At 35.2% G+C, this 17,108-nt stretch overlaps 1 protein-coding gene across 1 annotated transcript; it reads left to right on the forward strand.

Moving 5' to 3' along the window:
• Positions 1-1,100: 1,100 nt before the first annotated feature.
• Positions 1,101-11,090, forward strand: LOC139867283 (ABC transporter G family member 28-like). The gene is made up of 14 exons (XM_071855636.1): positions 1,101-1,430; positions 2,217-2,293; positions 2,379-2,663; positions 5,676-5,739; positions 5,854-6,000; positions 6,153-6,187; positions 6,617-6,690; positions 6,779-7,626; positions 8,041-8,337; positions 8,582-9,058; positions 9,211-9,359; positions 9,672-9,961; positions 10,456-10,592; positions 10,683-11,090. The coding sequence occupies exons 1-14, from the start codon at positions 1,198-1,200 to the stop codon at positions 10,837-10,839; spliced, it is 3,270 nt and encodes a 1,089-aa protein (XP_071711737.1). The 5' UTR covers positions 1,101-1,197; the 3' UTR covers positions 10,840-11,090.
• Positions 11,091-17,108: the final 6,018 nt, after the last annotated feature.

The following is a 17,108-nucleotide window of genomic DNA, read 5'->3' on the forward strand; positions in this document are numbered from 1 at the left end:
GTGCACATTCTCAACATACAACAACTTTTAAGCTTGAGATTCATCTAAAACACCCAATTCTAGTGATACTTAGACATAAAAGTTCATACCTTGTCTTTAGGGATTTAAGAACCTTAATTGTGCACAAGAGGAGAAGAAATTGAAGAATTGTAACTTGCTATGATGATTAGAACACACTAGATTACATAAATTTCCAATTGCATGTACCTAATTTCTTCAATTGAAGGTTTCTCCTTCTCTTCTTTCTTGGGTCGCCACACACACACACACACACTAACACTCTGTATTTTTTTGCAACTGATACTATTTTCAGCATTTTAACTCTTTTTCTAATTAACTTTGCCTTATATGCACTTTCTACCCTCCCCACCAAAACCATATTATGAAAGGTCCTTAAATCTAACTTTGCATCTCTAGTTCCTTCCAACTTGACTAACAAACTTTAAATATTAACCACTTATAATACAAAATAGCACCAACAATATATATAAATATTAAATTACATAAAATATTACCTTAAATAATTGGGATGTTACATCGTTGGATAAAAAAGTGAATCACGGACCTTGTGCAATTTTTTTTTGTACATAATGCTTTTAAACTTGTACCCGTAAATAATTAATTAATTTAGTGGGTGTGAGGAAGTGTGTGATATGTATGTCATGGTTGTTAGCAGTTAGTCTTTGGTTAGTAATGAGAAGAATGTGCTGATGTGCCGCTGATGTGACTGTCAGTGAGACCATGACATAATGACGTACCGTCATGGTTAAGAATCAAACACACCTTTTAAACTCGAATTGACACCTAGAATTACGAGGAATCTAGACTAAAAATTACTCCGTACTTCTCATGAACCAAAAGAAAGTAAAAAACCACTAAATTAACATCGTAACCTTAAATTAATCTCATTAGCTTTTCCCTAATAATAAATCAATCAAATCATAATTCAAAATCTGGAACTAAAAATCTAGTAACACTCAATCCATCACTCTCCATCTCCCTACATCTTCTCCCCGCCATTTCTTTTCTTTCTCCAACAAACAAACAACATCATGCAAATTCATAAACCTACCCAATTTTCTTCCCTCAAATCAAAATCAAAATACCGAAAAATCTTCAAAATCTATACGAATCACGTTCTAATGATTCAAAATCCGTCAACAAATCGCGTTTTCACGGGGCGATCGATAAATCACCATGATCATCACCTCTCGTATTATTTTAATCTTCATATTTTTAGGGCTACAATCATCGAACCTAACGACGAACTATCTCGCAAACGCTCAACAGTATCCTGATCCTGAAACAATTAAGAAAAATCCGGCTAAATTAGACGAGATCACGAAATCGATATTTACTCGATTTAATGCTCTTTCCTTTCTTTTCCATGAAGATGCTGTTAATGATCTTAGCTTCTGCATGTATGACATGTAAGTCCTAGGGCTTTAACTTTTTCTCTGCTTTGTTTTGTTTAAGTTAGGATTGTTTACCATAATTTAAGTACATTGCCACAAAAGGGTAAAACTGTAAAATGGCACACAAGCTTCATAGGGGTTAGTGCTCGCCTGAGGCTTATGATCTGATACTTGATCTACACTCAAAAGTCTAATTGAGTATCATACTTTACCCAAAGTTCTATTGCTTGTATTTAGTTTTTAGTTATTTCTACTGTATGTATTTTATCTTTGATAATTTGTAAACTAATGTGGCACCCATTTTGATGGAAATAAATTAAATAAAAAGTTTGATGCATTCAATAGAATATTCTGTAGTTGTATACCTAAGATTGGATATTGGGAACTCCTTTGGTGATTCCCCTCCGCAGTGGTGAAATCAGAATCAAAACTCAATGGGTCCTGAATATTTTTTTTTTTCTTTTTTTTTTCACAACTAATAATATTTGACTGATACTTTGGCGGTTGTTTACCTCTAAAAAACTATAAATCCTAAAAATATATGGGGTCCTATAATAAAATTTGATGGTGTGCTGTACAATTTGAAGATATTTCGTAAGAAAATTTTCGAGACAAGTGGGGTCATGGGACCCCACTCCCTATCGCCTAACCTTGCCACTGCCCGTCAGTAACTCCAATCTCGCTGTTCAAAAAAAAAACTTTGGATTTTGGGGGAAGGTCAAACTTTTTCAGATAGATGACCCCTTAAAAAGTAAAGATGCTTCTAATTGGTTATGGTTTAATTCTATCATTGATTTACAGAACTGCTGAATGGAATGAAGCTTTCAATTTTTCTCATGATACAAGATTCTTGTCAAATTGCATCAAGAAAACCAATGGTAGCCACTCCATTATATGAAACTTTCATATAATTTACCTTAATCATGTTGTAAGTTGTTGACTTGTATGTGATCATTTATATAGGAAATATTTTACAGAGGTTGTGTACTGCGGCGGATATAAAGTTTTATGTAACTGTATTATCAGAAGCTGAGAAACAAGGATTTAAAAGTTCTACTTATGTAAAAGGTAACAAGAATTGTAATCTTACCTCATGGTCACCTGGATGCGAGCCCGGTTGGGCTTGTGCTGCTCGGAAAGATGTAAAGGTTGATCTAAAAAACAAAAACGAGATGCCGTATAGAACTACCAATTGTAAACCTTGTTGTGAAGGTTTCTTCTGTCCAACTGGTCTCACCTGTATGATACGTAAGTTCTAGTCCAACCTATTTAATAGTAACATATACCGCAGTGTACATTTTTTACTTATTGGTTCTTTTTTTGTTCGTCAAATGATTCTGATTGTTAGATTATTTAGGTACCATTTTACACGTATCTGTTGGTTATAGTTTTGGTTAGAAGATGAATATGGTTGCTAGTTATATTGGTAAAAATGGATGTTATCCCACATAGGTGGGAGGAAGAACTTGGAAGGGGGTGACTTAGTTATAAAAGGAGTGTTAAGCCTCACTTTCAAATTGCACCAATCAATACACTTTAAGTATTTGATTATTTCTTTCTTTCTTACCCTTGTTTGAGAGTTGTATTAGTTAAATATTTTGGAGAGTGTAGTTGGCTTAAGAGAGTCGTCTATATCATTGTAACAATTTGTGATATAGTGTATTTCTCTCTTTGGGGGCCGGTGGTTTTTCTCCTGTTTTGGAGTTTCCACGTTAAATCTTGTGTTGTGTATTGTTTTTATTTCTTTACTATTATTGTTGGGCTGGGTGGTGGGAATTAGTGAGACCGTAATTTCCCAACAACTGGTATCAGAGCGTCAGGTTTGACGGGGGTCTCGGTTATAGGAGTCGGAGTATGCTCTGTGGTTGCCACGGGAGTGGATCGTCCACATCAGAAACGAGTTCTATTGATCGTATAGGGTATCTGGTTAGACAATATTTTTTCTGATTCGTAGTAATAGTTGGATTTGTTAGTGGCCTAGTTGTGGATTTCCGATTTAAAGGGTCCTGGCTACCTGCTACATCTTTTGGCTATTCGAAACGTGGGCAAAATCAGAGAAAGTGTTGTTTATAGGATACGGATACGATGTCGAAGTTTAGTCCAATGAGGTTTGATGTTGAGAAATTTGATGGGATGGTCAATTTTGGCTTAAGGCAGGTTCAAGTCAAGGATGTGTTGATTCAGTCCGGGTTACACAAGGCATTGAAAGGTAAATCCACCTTTGTTCCCGGCAGTGATTCTAGCAGTAAGTTCGATGAAGAAGAATGGGATGATATGGATTTGAGGGCAGCAAGTGCGATTCGTCTGTGTCTTGCAAAGAACGTGCTTGCAAATGTGCACGGGTTATCAACGGCAAAGGAGCTTTGGGTTAAACTAGAGCAGTTGTACCAGGGCAAGGGCATCTCAAATCGGTTGTGTCTTAAAGAACAATTTCATACTCTGCGTATGGATAGGGGTTCAAAGATTTCAGATCATCTAAGTATTCTTAACGGTATTGTTTCGGAACTGGAGGCTATTGGAGTTAAAACGGATGATGAAGATAAAGCTTTGAGGTTGATATTATCTTTATCATCGTCCTATGAGCACATGAAACCTATTCTAATGTACGGGAAAGAAACGTTGAAGTTTGAAGATGTTACTAGCAAGCTCCTATCCGAGGAGAAAAGATTAGAAGGTAACGGAGTCTCCTCATCAGAAGCTACGGTACTGTTGTGTTCGGATAGGCAGAAGAGAAACTCTAGAAAAAATCTGACATGCTGGAAGTGCGGGAAGACTGGCCATGTAAGGGTTAATTGTCCAGGTGGAGCTAATCCGGTAAATGGCTCCAAAGACGCTAACATTGTCTCCGTTTTTACGGAGAGTGACGAATTCCTCTGAAGTCACGTCATCCTCATGGTGTGTCCGCGCCACCGTGGAAAGGGATGTTCGTTAGCGGTTCCACAATTACACATGGGCATTGGTTTGGCGTTGATGCAAGGTGTGTGGTGGAAACTGATGTTGTAGCTGATGAAACTTCCAGGGAAAGCTAAACAGGAAGTTGCACCATAACTGTTCAGCTGGTTATACAACATGTGCCGAGGTGAAATGCTTGGAATGCGATATTCTAAGTGCTATACTCTTTATGGTGGAGTATGATAATTCTGTTAAGAGTTATGATTGTCTGTTATGACAATGATTGTCGGGTCTTGACAATATTCGATGAAGATGCAAATTTTATTTCTTGGGTTAGAGATAATGTCAGCGGCATGAAGATGAGGATCTTGAAGTTGTCGTCAAGGAAGCATCTACGTCGGTTATCCTTGCAATGTGGAAGCATGGTTATCTTCTTCTATCCAAAAGGTGGAGATTTGTTGGTTATAGTTTTGGTTAGAAGATGAATATGGTTGCTAGTTATATTGGTAAAAATGGATGTTATCCCACATAGGTGGGAGGAAGAACTTGGAAGGGGGTGACTTAGTTATAAAAGGAGTGTTAAGCCTCACTTCCAAATTGCACCAATCAATACACTTTAAGTATTTGATTATTTCTTTCTTTCTTACTCTTGTTTGAAAGTTGTATTAGTTAAATATTTTGGAGAGTGTAGTTGGCTTAAGAGAGTCGTCTATATCATTGTAACAATTTGTGATATAGTGTATTTCTCTTTTTGGGGGGCCGGTGGTTTTTCTCCTGTTTTGGAGTTTCCACGTTAAATCTTGTGTTGTGTATTGTTTTTATTTCTTTACTATTATTGTTGAGTTGGGTGGTGGGAATTAGTGAGACCGTAATTTCCCAACAGTATCTTTATAGATAATTAGAATTTTTCAAACACTCTAATATTATCTTATAAACGTAGTTTGTTACAGTTGATTCCTTGATCTTAATTATTTAATTTCATATACTTTCAAAATGCAATAATGAACTGCTCCTCAATGGTTTTGTTTGGTCAAGGCATTGATTTTAATGTATTGATTGATTTACTTAACATTAGAACAATGTTGCAGAACTCGGGATTACTCGGGGAGTACTCGGTTTTTGCAACTCGGGAGTACTCGGCAAGAACTTGGTCAAACTCGATCAAACATGGTCAAATTTGGTCAAACTCGGCCAAAACTTGGGATTACTTGGAAAATCGGTCAAAATTAACTTGGTCAACATCCGAGTACTCCTCGAGTTGTCGAGTACTCCTTAAAAAGTCCCGACCGAGTATTTCCCTAATAGCGATTTTTGCAACTTGCATTAGAAACAATTGCTCTAATATTCTCATTTATATTATTGCTGAAGCTTGCCCTGCTGGATCATACTGTCCTCTTGCTCGTCTCAACCGGGATACTAATATATGTGATCCGTAAGTTATTTTCCTTTCACCAGACAAACTGAAATAATCGAGCTTTATAACTTAAACCGTTTGATAAGTTGATTTTTTTTCTTCTTTTTTAAAAAAAAAAAAAAAAAATTGTAGATATCGGTACCAACCACCACCTGGAATGAATAACCATACTTGTGGAGGAGCAGACGTCTGGTCAGCTGTAACGAGTAGTCGTGAGGTATTTTGTCCAGCAGGGTCCTTCTGTCCGAGTTCTATCGAGAAATATACTTGCGAGCCTGGGTATATATATTATATTATATTTCATGATGCTTGCACACTTGTCTGTTGTGGGTTGTCTATATTATGCGTCCTCACAGTTTATAGCATCACGAGTCTATTTTAACTGTTTCTTGCATTGCTATTTACTTGATTTTTTGTTTCTATCATTTCAGACATTTCTGCAGGCTTGGATCAACATATGAAACACGTACACATATCTATCTATAAATCTTAGAAAAATTTACCAGAAATGTAATCGTAAAATGCATAATTTGACAACAAAAGGTATGTAAAATTCCTCACACCCAAAAAAGATAATAAAATCCAGTTTAAACGGAAACTTAATATTGACTTGAGATTTTAGAAGGTAACTGTCAAAAACAATGATGTGGAGAGCCACATCAGCAGAGGATATTACATGGACTGCCATGTAGAAAAAGGCGGTTATGTGATGACGATGTTGACTGCCACATAGCCAGAGATGATATGTGGCACTAGCCTGTTAATACAAAAAATAAATTTCAAAATCATTTATGGGAGTGAGAAACATACCCTTTACTGTCAAATTATGCATTATATGATTTCAGACATCACTAGGTTTAAGATATGGATTACTTATAATTATATGAATCTGCAGAGTGTTATAAATTGGCTACATGTGATAAAGGGGCTGCAAATCAGAATATCACTGCATACGGACTAATGATGTGTGTAAGTGTGTATCTTAATAATCCTGCTTAATAAAACTACAAAACGCATTTAAAAATCATAATTATAGTTATTGTGCGTTTAATTGCAGGGTGGGCTGACACTACTGCTGCTGATTTTTTACAACTGTACAGATCAGGTACTCTCGACCCGAGAAAAACGAAAAGCGAAATCTCGAGAAGCAGCTGCACGAAGTGCGAAGGACTTAGCACAAGAGAAATGGCGGTCTGCAAAAGACGGTGCAATGAAACGAGCAGTTGGGTTACAAAGCTCGTTAACGCGCACGTTTTCTCGTAAGAAGTCTTCCTTGTCATCAGATCCAGAAAATTCCCATCATAGTACCGCTTCATCGAATACTGACAACAAGGATCAAAACAACAACGATCTTACTATGATGATGCATGATTTGGAAGATGATCCCGAAAGTCACCATGGTTTCAGTTTTGGCGATAAAAACTCGAAAAAAGACTCAAAAAATAAGAAGTTGCATACTCGTAGCCAAATTTTTCAGTATGCGTATGGTCAGATAGAAAAGGAAAAAGCACTTGAACTGCAAAACACCGATTTAACATTTTCCGGGGTTGTTTCGATGGCTACTGATCCAAATTTCAGATACAGGCCAAGAATCGAAGTTTCGTTCAATGACTTGACTCTTACTTTAAAGGGAAAAAACAAGAATTTGTTAAGGTGTGTAAGTGGGAAAATTTCACCGGGTCGGGTTTCAGCTGTGATGGGTCCCTCTGGAGCTGGTAAGACAACATTTCTTTCCGCTTTAACAGGAAAAGCAAGAGGGTGTACTGTAAACGGATCGATCCTTATAAATGGACATATTGAATCTATGAGTTCTTACAAAAAAATTATTGGATTTGTCCCTCAAGATGATATAGTGCATGGTGATCTCACCGTTGAAGAAAATCTTTGGTTCAGTGCTAAGTGCAGGTAAGTTGTTCACGCTTAAATCTGACGATTTTTTTGGGTCAAGTGCACAGAAATATACTTTTTGGTACTTTTACTTGTTTGTCATATGTATGAGGTGACATGTGGCATCATTACAAGTTGCCATGTCACCAAGTACATACAATAACTACAAATTGAAACTTTATTACACACAATGAAACACCTAGTACTTTGTTGCATACTATGAATTTCGGAACATAAATTTTACATTTCCATGCACTTTAGCCTTTACATACTCATGCTAGATGTGAACATCATTTAACCATTTATAATTGTGAATAACTTAAAAAAAAATTCCATTTTCTCCGTCATTGTAGATAAAAGTGATTACAAATCTCATATTTACTGCACGCATTGCGTTGCATTGCATTTTTTGATCTCTCTTTGAATATTCAGGCTTCCTGCAAATCTTTCTCGAGCCGAAAAGGTTCTTGTTGTAGAAAGAGTGATCGAGTCTTTAGGGCTACAACATGTTCGGAATTCGTTAGTAGGGACAGTCGAAAAACGAGGTATATCTGGAGGCCAGAGAAAGCGAGTAAATGTTGGTCTAGAAATGGTAATGGAACCTTCTTTGTTAATCTTAGATGAACCGACCTCTGGTTTAGACAGTTCTTCTTCTCAGTTGCTACTTAAAGCACTTCGTCGTGAAGCTCTTGAAGCCGTTAACGTGTGCATGGTGGTTCACCAACCAAGGTAATTGGATCGGATCCAGATCATGATCGAACCCATGTCTATTTTAATATGTCCCAAAATAGTAATTGTTTACTTTTAGAAAAAAAATAACTTATAATTAGTTAACTTTCCTATATTAGTACCCCTAATTATATAATAAAGCTCTTAACTTTTTTGTATCGTGAACGGAGGGAGGAAATGATGACCCAAAATTGTCCCCATGTTTGGTTAACTAATATATAATTTTTTTTTATATATATTTCAGCTATAGCTTATTTAGGATGTTTGATGACTTGATACTTCTAGCAAAGGGTGGTCTTGTTGCGTATCTTGGACCAGTAAAAACAGTTGAAGAGTACTTTTCGGGACTCGGTATTCATGTACCAGATCGAGTCAACCCTCCAGATCACTACATCGATATATTGGAGGGAATTATAAAGCCAAATACAACTTCATCAATCAACTATAAAGAACTTCCTGTAAAATGGATGCGCCATAACGGTTATCCTATACCACCAGACATGAAAGATTCTGAGGAAAATATATCATCTTCAACCGAAGGCTCAACCTCTACCCTCGGTGGTTCCCATGACCAATCGTTTGCTGCAGAATTATGGCAGGAATTTAAGTTACTTGTTCAAATGAAGAACGATAATTTTTTAAGTTATTTTTCAAGGAGGAAAGACTTATCTGGCCGCATAACCCCCGGTGTATGTCGACAATATAGATACTTCCTTGGGAGGTAAACACGTATATGCTTTATCATGAGTTTCAATTTTTTTTTTTTTTTTTTTTTTTTTGTTAAATTTGCATTAGGGAATATTTTGGAACTAAGATTCTTATGCCGAACGACTTTTTTAGCATGTATTTTGATGCAGACGACTCTTTTTATAGGGTGGCAAAGCAAAGGATACGAGAAGCTAGACTACAAGGTGTAGATTTTCTTCTTTTGTTGATAGCTGGAATCTCGTTAGGAACACTTGCGAAAGCGAGTGATGAAAACTTTGGGGCAGTTGGATATACTTACACCATCATTGCGTTTTGTAAGTTTCAAAACTTCTTTTTGTCCCCCTACAAAATTATATAAAACGATGTTGGTGCTTAAAATTCCTCAATTATCTCACTTTGAAGGGTACTTTAGATAGTTAGGTATTTTGGGTAACATCTCATTAAGGGGGGGAAATGAGCGGGTTAGGCGGATTTATAAACAGGTCATATATTATGAATGGGTCAGATCAGGTTGTGATACCCAAAACATAAATATCAATAACTAGTGTGTCGAATGTGGTTAAGAAAATATATAATCATTAACTTTATTATCTCTCATTTGGTAACTATTTGTGGCCAAGTTTCAGCTTTACTCAGCAAGATTGCGGCAATGAGGTCATTTACGTCGGATAAGTTGCAATTTTGGCGAGAACGCGCTTCTGGAATGAGTTGCTTTGCGTACTTCTTCTCAAAGGATACAATCGACCAGTTCAACACAGTAATTAAGCCTGCAGTCTATCTCTGCACATTTTACTATTTCAACCCTCCGAGATCCTCTGTCTTTGATAATTACATCATCTTACTTTGCTTGTTATACTGTGTATCGGGTTTCGCATATGCACTAGCCATCTACCTTGAACCTGGTTCTGCCCAACTGGTGAGTCATTCCGATCCTGAATTACCTCTTTAGCCATCACCTTTCTTTACAAATTATAGCGGATAGTCCTTTTTTCGTCTATAAAATTTCTTTATATTATTGTTGTCAAGTGTATTTTTAGCATTCTTGAACTAATGATTAAACTATGGAAAATCGTCAAGAAAGGTAATCTAAAATCCAAAATTGTCAATTCAGATTTGGTTTTTAGAATCCAATTTTTGCCAAGAAATGAGTATAAATTTAGTCATTAAACATATAGACAAACTTTGTTGAGTAGTCATGTTATTATACACAACTGAACCTTCACTGATTTTGGCAAAAATTAATTTTTCTACTCCTTTCATGACAAAAAGTGAATCTTTACACTCCTTATTGGCATAGAGAAATCAATATATACCTTATGTTAACAGTTTTTTAGATTTGTCCATTGAAATTGTATTAGTTAATTAAGTATAGTATGATCCCTGTAGTTATGTGTTTCTTTTGTTTCATAGTGGTCGGTACTGCTTCCGGTCGTCTTAACACTTATTTCAACACAAGACGGCGATAAAGGATCAATATTACCTCTCCTTAAAAGACTGTCTTACCCTTCTTGGGCACTTGAAGCGTTCTTGCTAGCTAATGCCGAAAGGTTTGACATAATAGCATTGGAATCTTATTTCAAAAGATTTTATTGTTTTTTCTTTTGTAATTACTAAACTCTGCAACCTTAAAAATTTAGGTACCGTGGGGTTTGGTTGCTGACAAGATGTGCTGCGATTGCCAAAAGAGGTTACGATCTCAGGGACTGGAAATTTTGCTTGATGCGTTTACTAGTCGCCGGTCTAGTTTTTCGTGCTGTAGCTTTGATCCTGTTAGTGGCCTTTCAGAAGAAGTAAATACAACAGTCCATGTATATAAACACAAAAACACAAGGTTGACTCGAAGTCAAACACGAATATTGGACAAATGATCTTGCCTTGATATTGACTTTATTCAACTTTTCAAAGATTTGATTAATGGAGAAGAGGTTGATCAACAGGTGACTCTTGTATCTGTATATTATAATCATTACAAAGTGATTCGCATTATAGTTGAAGAGAGGGTGTACGGTTGAATTGTAAAAAAAAACAAAAAAAAAAAAAACAAACTGATATACGTACAGAAACTTCTTGTGTTGTATAATATATCATTTGTAAATTTCTATCACGTTTTCAAACGGAAACATGAATTGTGACTGGTGAGGAAAGTTATGTATAGAGTCTTTTGTTATTGTTACATGAATTATGTAATAATGTAAACTAGTTTGGAGGTCCGTGCTTCGCTACGGAGACCAAATTCACATACACATATAATTTCAATACTTTTCTTAATCAATAATAAATAAACGGGTTATAAAATAAGGTAAATTATAAGTCGACTTCTAAAAATAGATAAAAATAATCATTACCTTTTGTATATAAGATAAAAATATAGGTAAAAAGTAAGTGGTTAAATAGTAAAGTAATTAAAAAGCATAATATAATGAATGTAATGTTTTAAACTGTGTATTTTTACCTAAAGACTATTAATATTGAACCGAGGAGTAAAATATAACAATATTTTATAATACTTAAAAAAGTAAACAATTTTTCTATTTTGTATGTAATATTTGTATATGTTCGGTTTCATATTGGCCGGTGGTCTCCTTGGAAGCAATCTCTCAACCCATCAAAGAGAGAGATGACTTTCTCTGCTTTTGTGAGTGTTTCACTTGGGGTTGAGAAACGACTTTTCTTTATTGAAGGATAAATGAAGAATTATCAACGTCTCACCTCTCCTATAACCCATATATGTGAGATTGAGTTTTGTTGTTGTGTTGTTGTGTATACCAAATTTTATATTTTAAAGAAAAATCAAAGAAATCATTTGTTCAATTACTCAACCAACGTTTTAACCTCCAAAACCCACCAATGGGCCTCTGGGCTGACCCGTCTACTAAAAACCCTAATCAGACTATATATTATACAAACAAAATCACTTTTCCACTAATTAACTTATTTCTCCAGTGTTCTTTCCCCCTTCTTTCATCCCATATACCACATTCTCCTTTTCATTCTTTTCTTGTTATTCTTTTACTTATCATCTACTAAATGTCTAATATCTAATATCTAATTAGGTAATTAAAATTAGTTCGTTATGAATACTTGAAATATTGAAGGTTTCTAGATCTGTTGTATAATCCTTTTAGCCACACGACTTCATTTTAGTTAATCTAGTTCGTTTAAAAATTATGCTATGGTGTGTGTATATATATATATATATATATATATATATATATATATATATATATATATATATATATATATATATATATATATATATATATATAGTTTTTCGACTCAAATTTTTGTTTATATATCGATATACATAATATGTATATTTATAGTTGCAAAATACAGAGCAACTGTGTTTATCTATGGATTTATATTTTATACTCCATTGTGGTAAGAAAAAAAAATTCAGAGCAACTGCGTTTATCTATGAATTTATATTTTATACTCCATTGTGGTAAGGGAAAACCCAAAAGATTTATATTTTATACTCCATTGTGGTAAGCGAAAAAAAAAAAAAATTGCTACAGTGGTTGCTACAGTAACTACAGTGATTTCGGGCGAGGTGGCGTGGTATGATTGGTGGGTGTTGTCCATATTTAGTATATAGTATAATATGTAATATGTAATGAGTTGAGTTTCTTGCGTTAGTATATAGTGTATGTTATTACACAATTACACGTCAACACGTCGACACTTTTGTAATAATGTAAATATGTATATGTATATGTATATGTATATGTAATGAGTTGAGTATATTATTGTAAGCACCTTTGTTGTTTAAGAGAATTAAAAGGCTGTAATTGTATTATTGATCCGTTTATATTTATGAACTTGAATTGATTAATATGATACAAGTTTGAATCGGTTCTTTATAATGAGATTTAGCTATCGTATTTATAATACAAAAGAGCAACAGCTAATTCCTAATTTGGAATGGAGCCTTGTTACTTTTGAAACAGCTAATTCCTAATTTGGAATGGAGCCCTGTTACTTTTGAAAGAAACTGCTTTTGACTAAAAAGAGGAAATAGCCGTTAGTCAACTCTTGGTCAACTCTGGTCAACTCTGGTCAACTCTGTTGTTGGGTCTTTACAGGAAATGATGAGCTAAATACAATTCTGATCCTTTTATTTCAACACTTCCCTTCAAGTTGAATAGTGAGATCTCCAAAATTCAACTTGACCAATACTTCGTTAAATAATCTTCCATTGACTGCTTTGGTGAGGATGTTTGCAAGCTGGTCTTCCGATCTCACAAATGGTAGTGAGATGATTTCTAATTCAAGCTTTTCCTTGATAAAGTGTCTATCGATTTCAACATGCTTTGTCCGATCATGTTGAACTGGGTTTTCTGAAATAGCAATGTCTACTTCGTTTTCGCAAAAGATTTGACTAGTGTCTTCTGGTGGAAATCCGATCTCTGTTTGTAGTTTTTGGATCCATAACGCTTCTTGTACTCCTCATGCTATCCCTCTAAACTCAGCTTCAGCACTTGAAAGAGCTACAACCTTTTGTTTTTTACTTTTCCACGTAACCAAGGTTCCCGCTGACTGAGGTGAAATAGCCCGATGTGGATTTTCTGTCTCCTTTTTCACCTCCCCAGCCTGCATCTGTATATATCTGAGTTTTGAGGTGTCCGTTGTTTTTGAATACAACACTATGTCCAGCAGTTCCTTTGAGGTATCTGATGATTCTTCACACAGCTTCCATGTGATGTACTTGAGGATAATGTATAAACTGGCTGACGACTCCTACTGCATACGCTATATATGGACGAGTATGAGCAAGGTAGATAAGCTTTCCAACGATCCTTTGGTATTGTTCTTTATTTGCAAGGTCAGCTCCTTCTTCGATTAACAACTTCTGGTTTGGAATTGCAGGGGTCTCAGTTGGTTTGCAGTCGATCATCCTTGTTTCAGCAAGTAAATCAAGCACATATTTCTTTTGACATATAAATATTCCTTGTTGAGATCGTAAAAATTCAATCCCTAAGAAGTATTTTAGTTTTCCCAAATCTTTCATTTCAAATTCATTTCATAAGTATGTTTTTAAGTTGAAAAATTCATCTCTGTCATTTCTTGTGATTATCATGTCATCGGCATAAATAATCAAACAAGTTATCAGTTGGTTTCTTTGTTTAAAAAATAGTGTGTGATATGAACTACTTTGTTTATAGCCATATTTTTTCATTGTAAGGTAAATTTCCCAAACCAAGCCCGAGGGGATTGTTTTAGCCCATATAAAGATTTTTTTAAGACGACAAACTTCCCTGTTTTTGAAGTTTCCTGAGAATCCTGGTGGAGCTTGCATATAAACCTCTTCCTTGAGCTCGCCATATAGAAAAGCATTTTTCACATGAAATTGGTGAAGGGGCAATTCTTTATTTGCGGCAATAGAGAAGAGAACTCTAATGGTGTTAATTTTTGCCACCAGTGAGAAAGTCTCAGAATAGTCTATCTCATAAGTCTGAGTATATCCCTTGGCAACTAGCTGGACTTTATATCTTTCAATTATGCCATCTGGTTTGTGTTTTATTGTAAACACCCAGTGACATCCTACTGGCTTCTTCTCTCGGGGAAGAATACATTTTCCCCTTGTATCACTTTTCTTCAAAGCTTCCATTGCATTTCTCCAGTTTTTTGATTTCAGCGCTTGTTCTATGAAAGTTGGTATTTCTTCAGAGTATATCGCGGAATTGAATTCATTGTTTCTTCTAATAAATTTTCTTTGGCAATATTTGCCATCGGATATCTCGATCTAAGAGCTTCTTTCTTGGGATCATATCTTTTAGGTGGAACTCCCCTATTAGCTCTTGGAGGAAGTACATAACCTTCATTTAATTCATTCTGTCTTTCAACAGGTTCAACTGGAATTTGTTGAGTTGATTCGTGACTTGAACTTTGTGGTTCGTCGGGAATTTGTTTAGTTGATCCACTTTGATTTGAACATTCTGATTCGTCATGAATTTGTTGAGTTGAACATTCTGGTTCTTCGGGAATTTGTTGAGTTGATCCAGTTTGACTTGAACGTCCTGGTTTGTCTTGAGTCGGAACTTCTTGCTCTTTTTCGGTTTATGTGTCTTTTGATATTTTGGTACTGTGATTCACTTCTTCTGATGAGGGAATCCTTTCCAACCAACTCACATTGTCATTAGTTTCAATCTCTGCATCACTTGCGTGTTGGGGACTATAAAAATATTCAGTTTCGAGAAAGTCACAATTCATTGTAGTGAATATGTAACGTCTTTTTGGACTGTAGCATCTGTACCCTTTTTGGTTAACACCATATCCAACAAAAACACATTTTTCAGCACATGGGTCTAGTTTGCTCCGTTCGTGTTTAGGTATGTGTACGTACACGGAACAACCAAAAATTCTGGGTTTGAGGTTAAGATTAAACGGGAGATCATGAAATTTAGATAGTGCTTGAAGTGGAGTTTGTAGATCAAGAAATTTAGTCGGAATCAGATAAGTTGACGTGGCAATTGCTTCAGGCCAGAAACTTCTCGGAGCATTGGACTCAATAAGTTGAGCACGAGTCATTTCTAACGGTAAACGATTTTTCCTTTCTGCTACCCCATTTTGTTCTGGGGTATGAGCACACAAGGTTTGGTGGATAATTCCTTTCTCTTGACAAAACAATTCATGGAGGAGTTCACAAATTATCCTACATTATCTGACCTTTAGATTTGTATATTTCTTTTGAAATGAGTTTGCATCATTGTATATAAAACATAAAAAAAAAAAATTTATACACTTATGATTTGTTTGTTAAAAAATAAGTATAAGTCATTCGTGTGCAATCATCAATAAAAAGTAAGAAATATCGAAGATTTTTCCCCCGATTAATTAAAGCTAGATCCCAAACATCCGAGTGAATTAATGAAAAAGGAATATTTTTCTTTGTTTTGCTAGATTTAAAACTACTTTTATGGCGTTTTGCTATAATACAAGTCTCGCAAGTTAAAACGGAATTTGGTGGATATAAATTTGGAAAAAGAAGATTTAAATAACTTGCGGAAGGATGACCTAACCTTTTATGCCATAACCAAGCCTCTTTATTAGGTGTTCCGTGTGCAAGCATCACGGTACCTTGTTGGGTTACTTCGTCCACATAGTATAACCCACCCCGTTCAGTGCCACGCCCAATAATTGAAATGTCCCGTTCTTATTGATTAAAAACGTTCCATATTAATTGATTTCGTTGCGAGGTTTTGACCTCTATATGAGACGTTTTTCAAAGACTGCATTCATTTTTAAAACAAACCATAACCTTTATTTAATAAATAAAGGTTTAAAAAGCTTTACGTAGATTATCAAATAATGATAATCTAAAATATCCTGTTTACACACGACCATTACATAATGGTTTACAATACAAATATGTTACATCGAAATCAGTTTCTTGAATGCAGTTTTTACACAATATCATACAAACATGGACTCCAAATCTTGTCCTTATTTTAGTATGCAATAGCGAAAGCTCTTAGTATTCACCTGAGAATAAACATGCTTTAAACGTCAACAAAAATGTTGGTGAGTTATAGGTTTAACCTATATATATCAAATCATAACAATAGACCACAAGATTTCATATTTCAATACACATCCCATACATAGAGATAAAAATCATTCATATGGTGAACACCTGGTAACCGACATTAACAAGATGCATATATAAGAATATCCCCATCATTCCGGGACACCCTTCGGATATGATATAAATTTCGAAGTACTAAAGCATCCGGTACTTTGGATGGGGTTTGTTAGGTCCAATAGATCTATCTTTAGGATTCGCGTCAATTAGGGTGTCTGTTCCCTAATTCTTAGATTACCAGACTTAATAAAAAGGGGCATATTCGATTTCGATAATTCAACCATAGAATGTAGTTTCACGTACTTGTGTCTATTTTGTAAATCATTTATAAAACTTGCATGTATTCTCATCCCAAAAATATTAGATTTTAAAAGTGGGACTATAACTCACTTTCACAGATTTTTACTTCGTCGGGAAGTAAGACTTGGCCACTGGTTGATTCACGAACCTATAACAATATATACATATATATCAAAGT

The sequence above is a fragment of the Rutidosis leptorrhynchoides genome, chromosome 1, assembly GCF_046630445.1.
Source record: "Rutidosis leptorrhynchoides isolate AG116_Rl617_1_P2 chromosome 1, CSIRO_AGI_Rlap_v1, whole genome shotgun sequence".
NCBI classification, from domain to species: domain Eukaryota; kingdom Viridiplantae; phylum Streptophyta; class Magnoliopsida; order Asterales; family Asteraceae; genus Rutidosis; species Rutidosis leptorrhynchoides.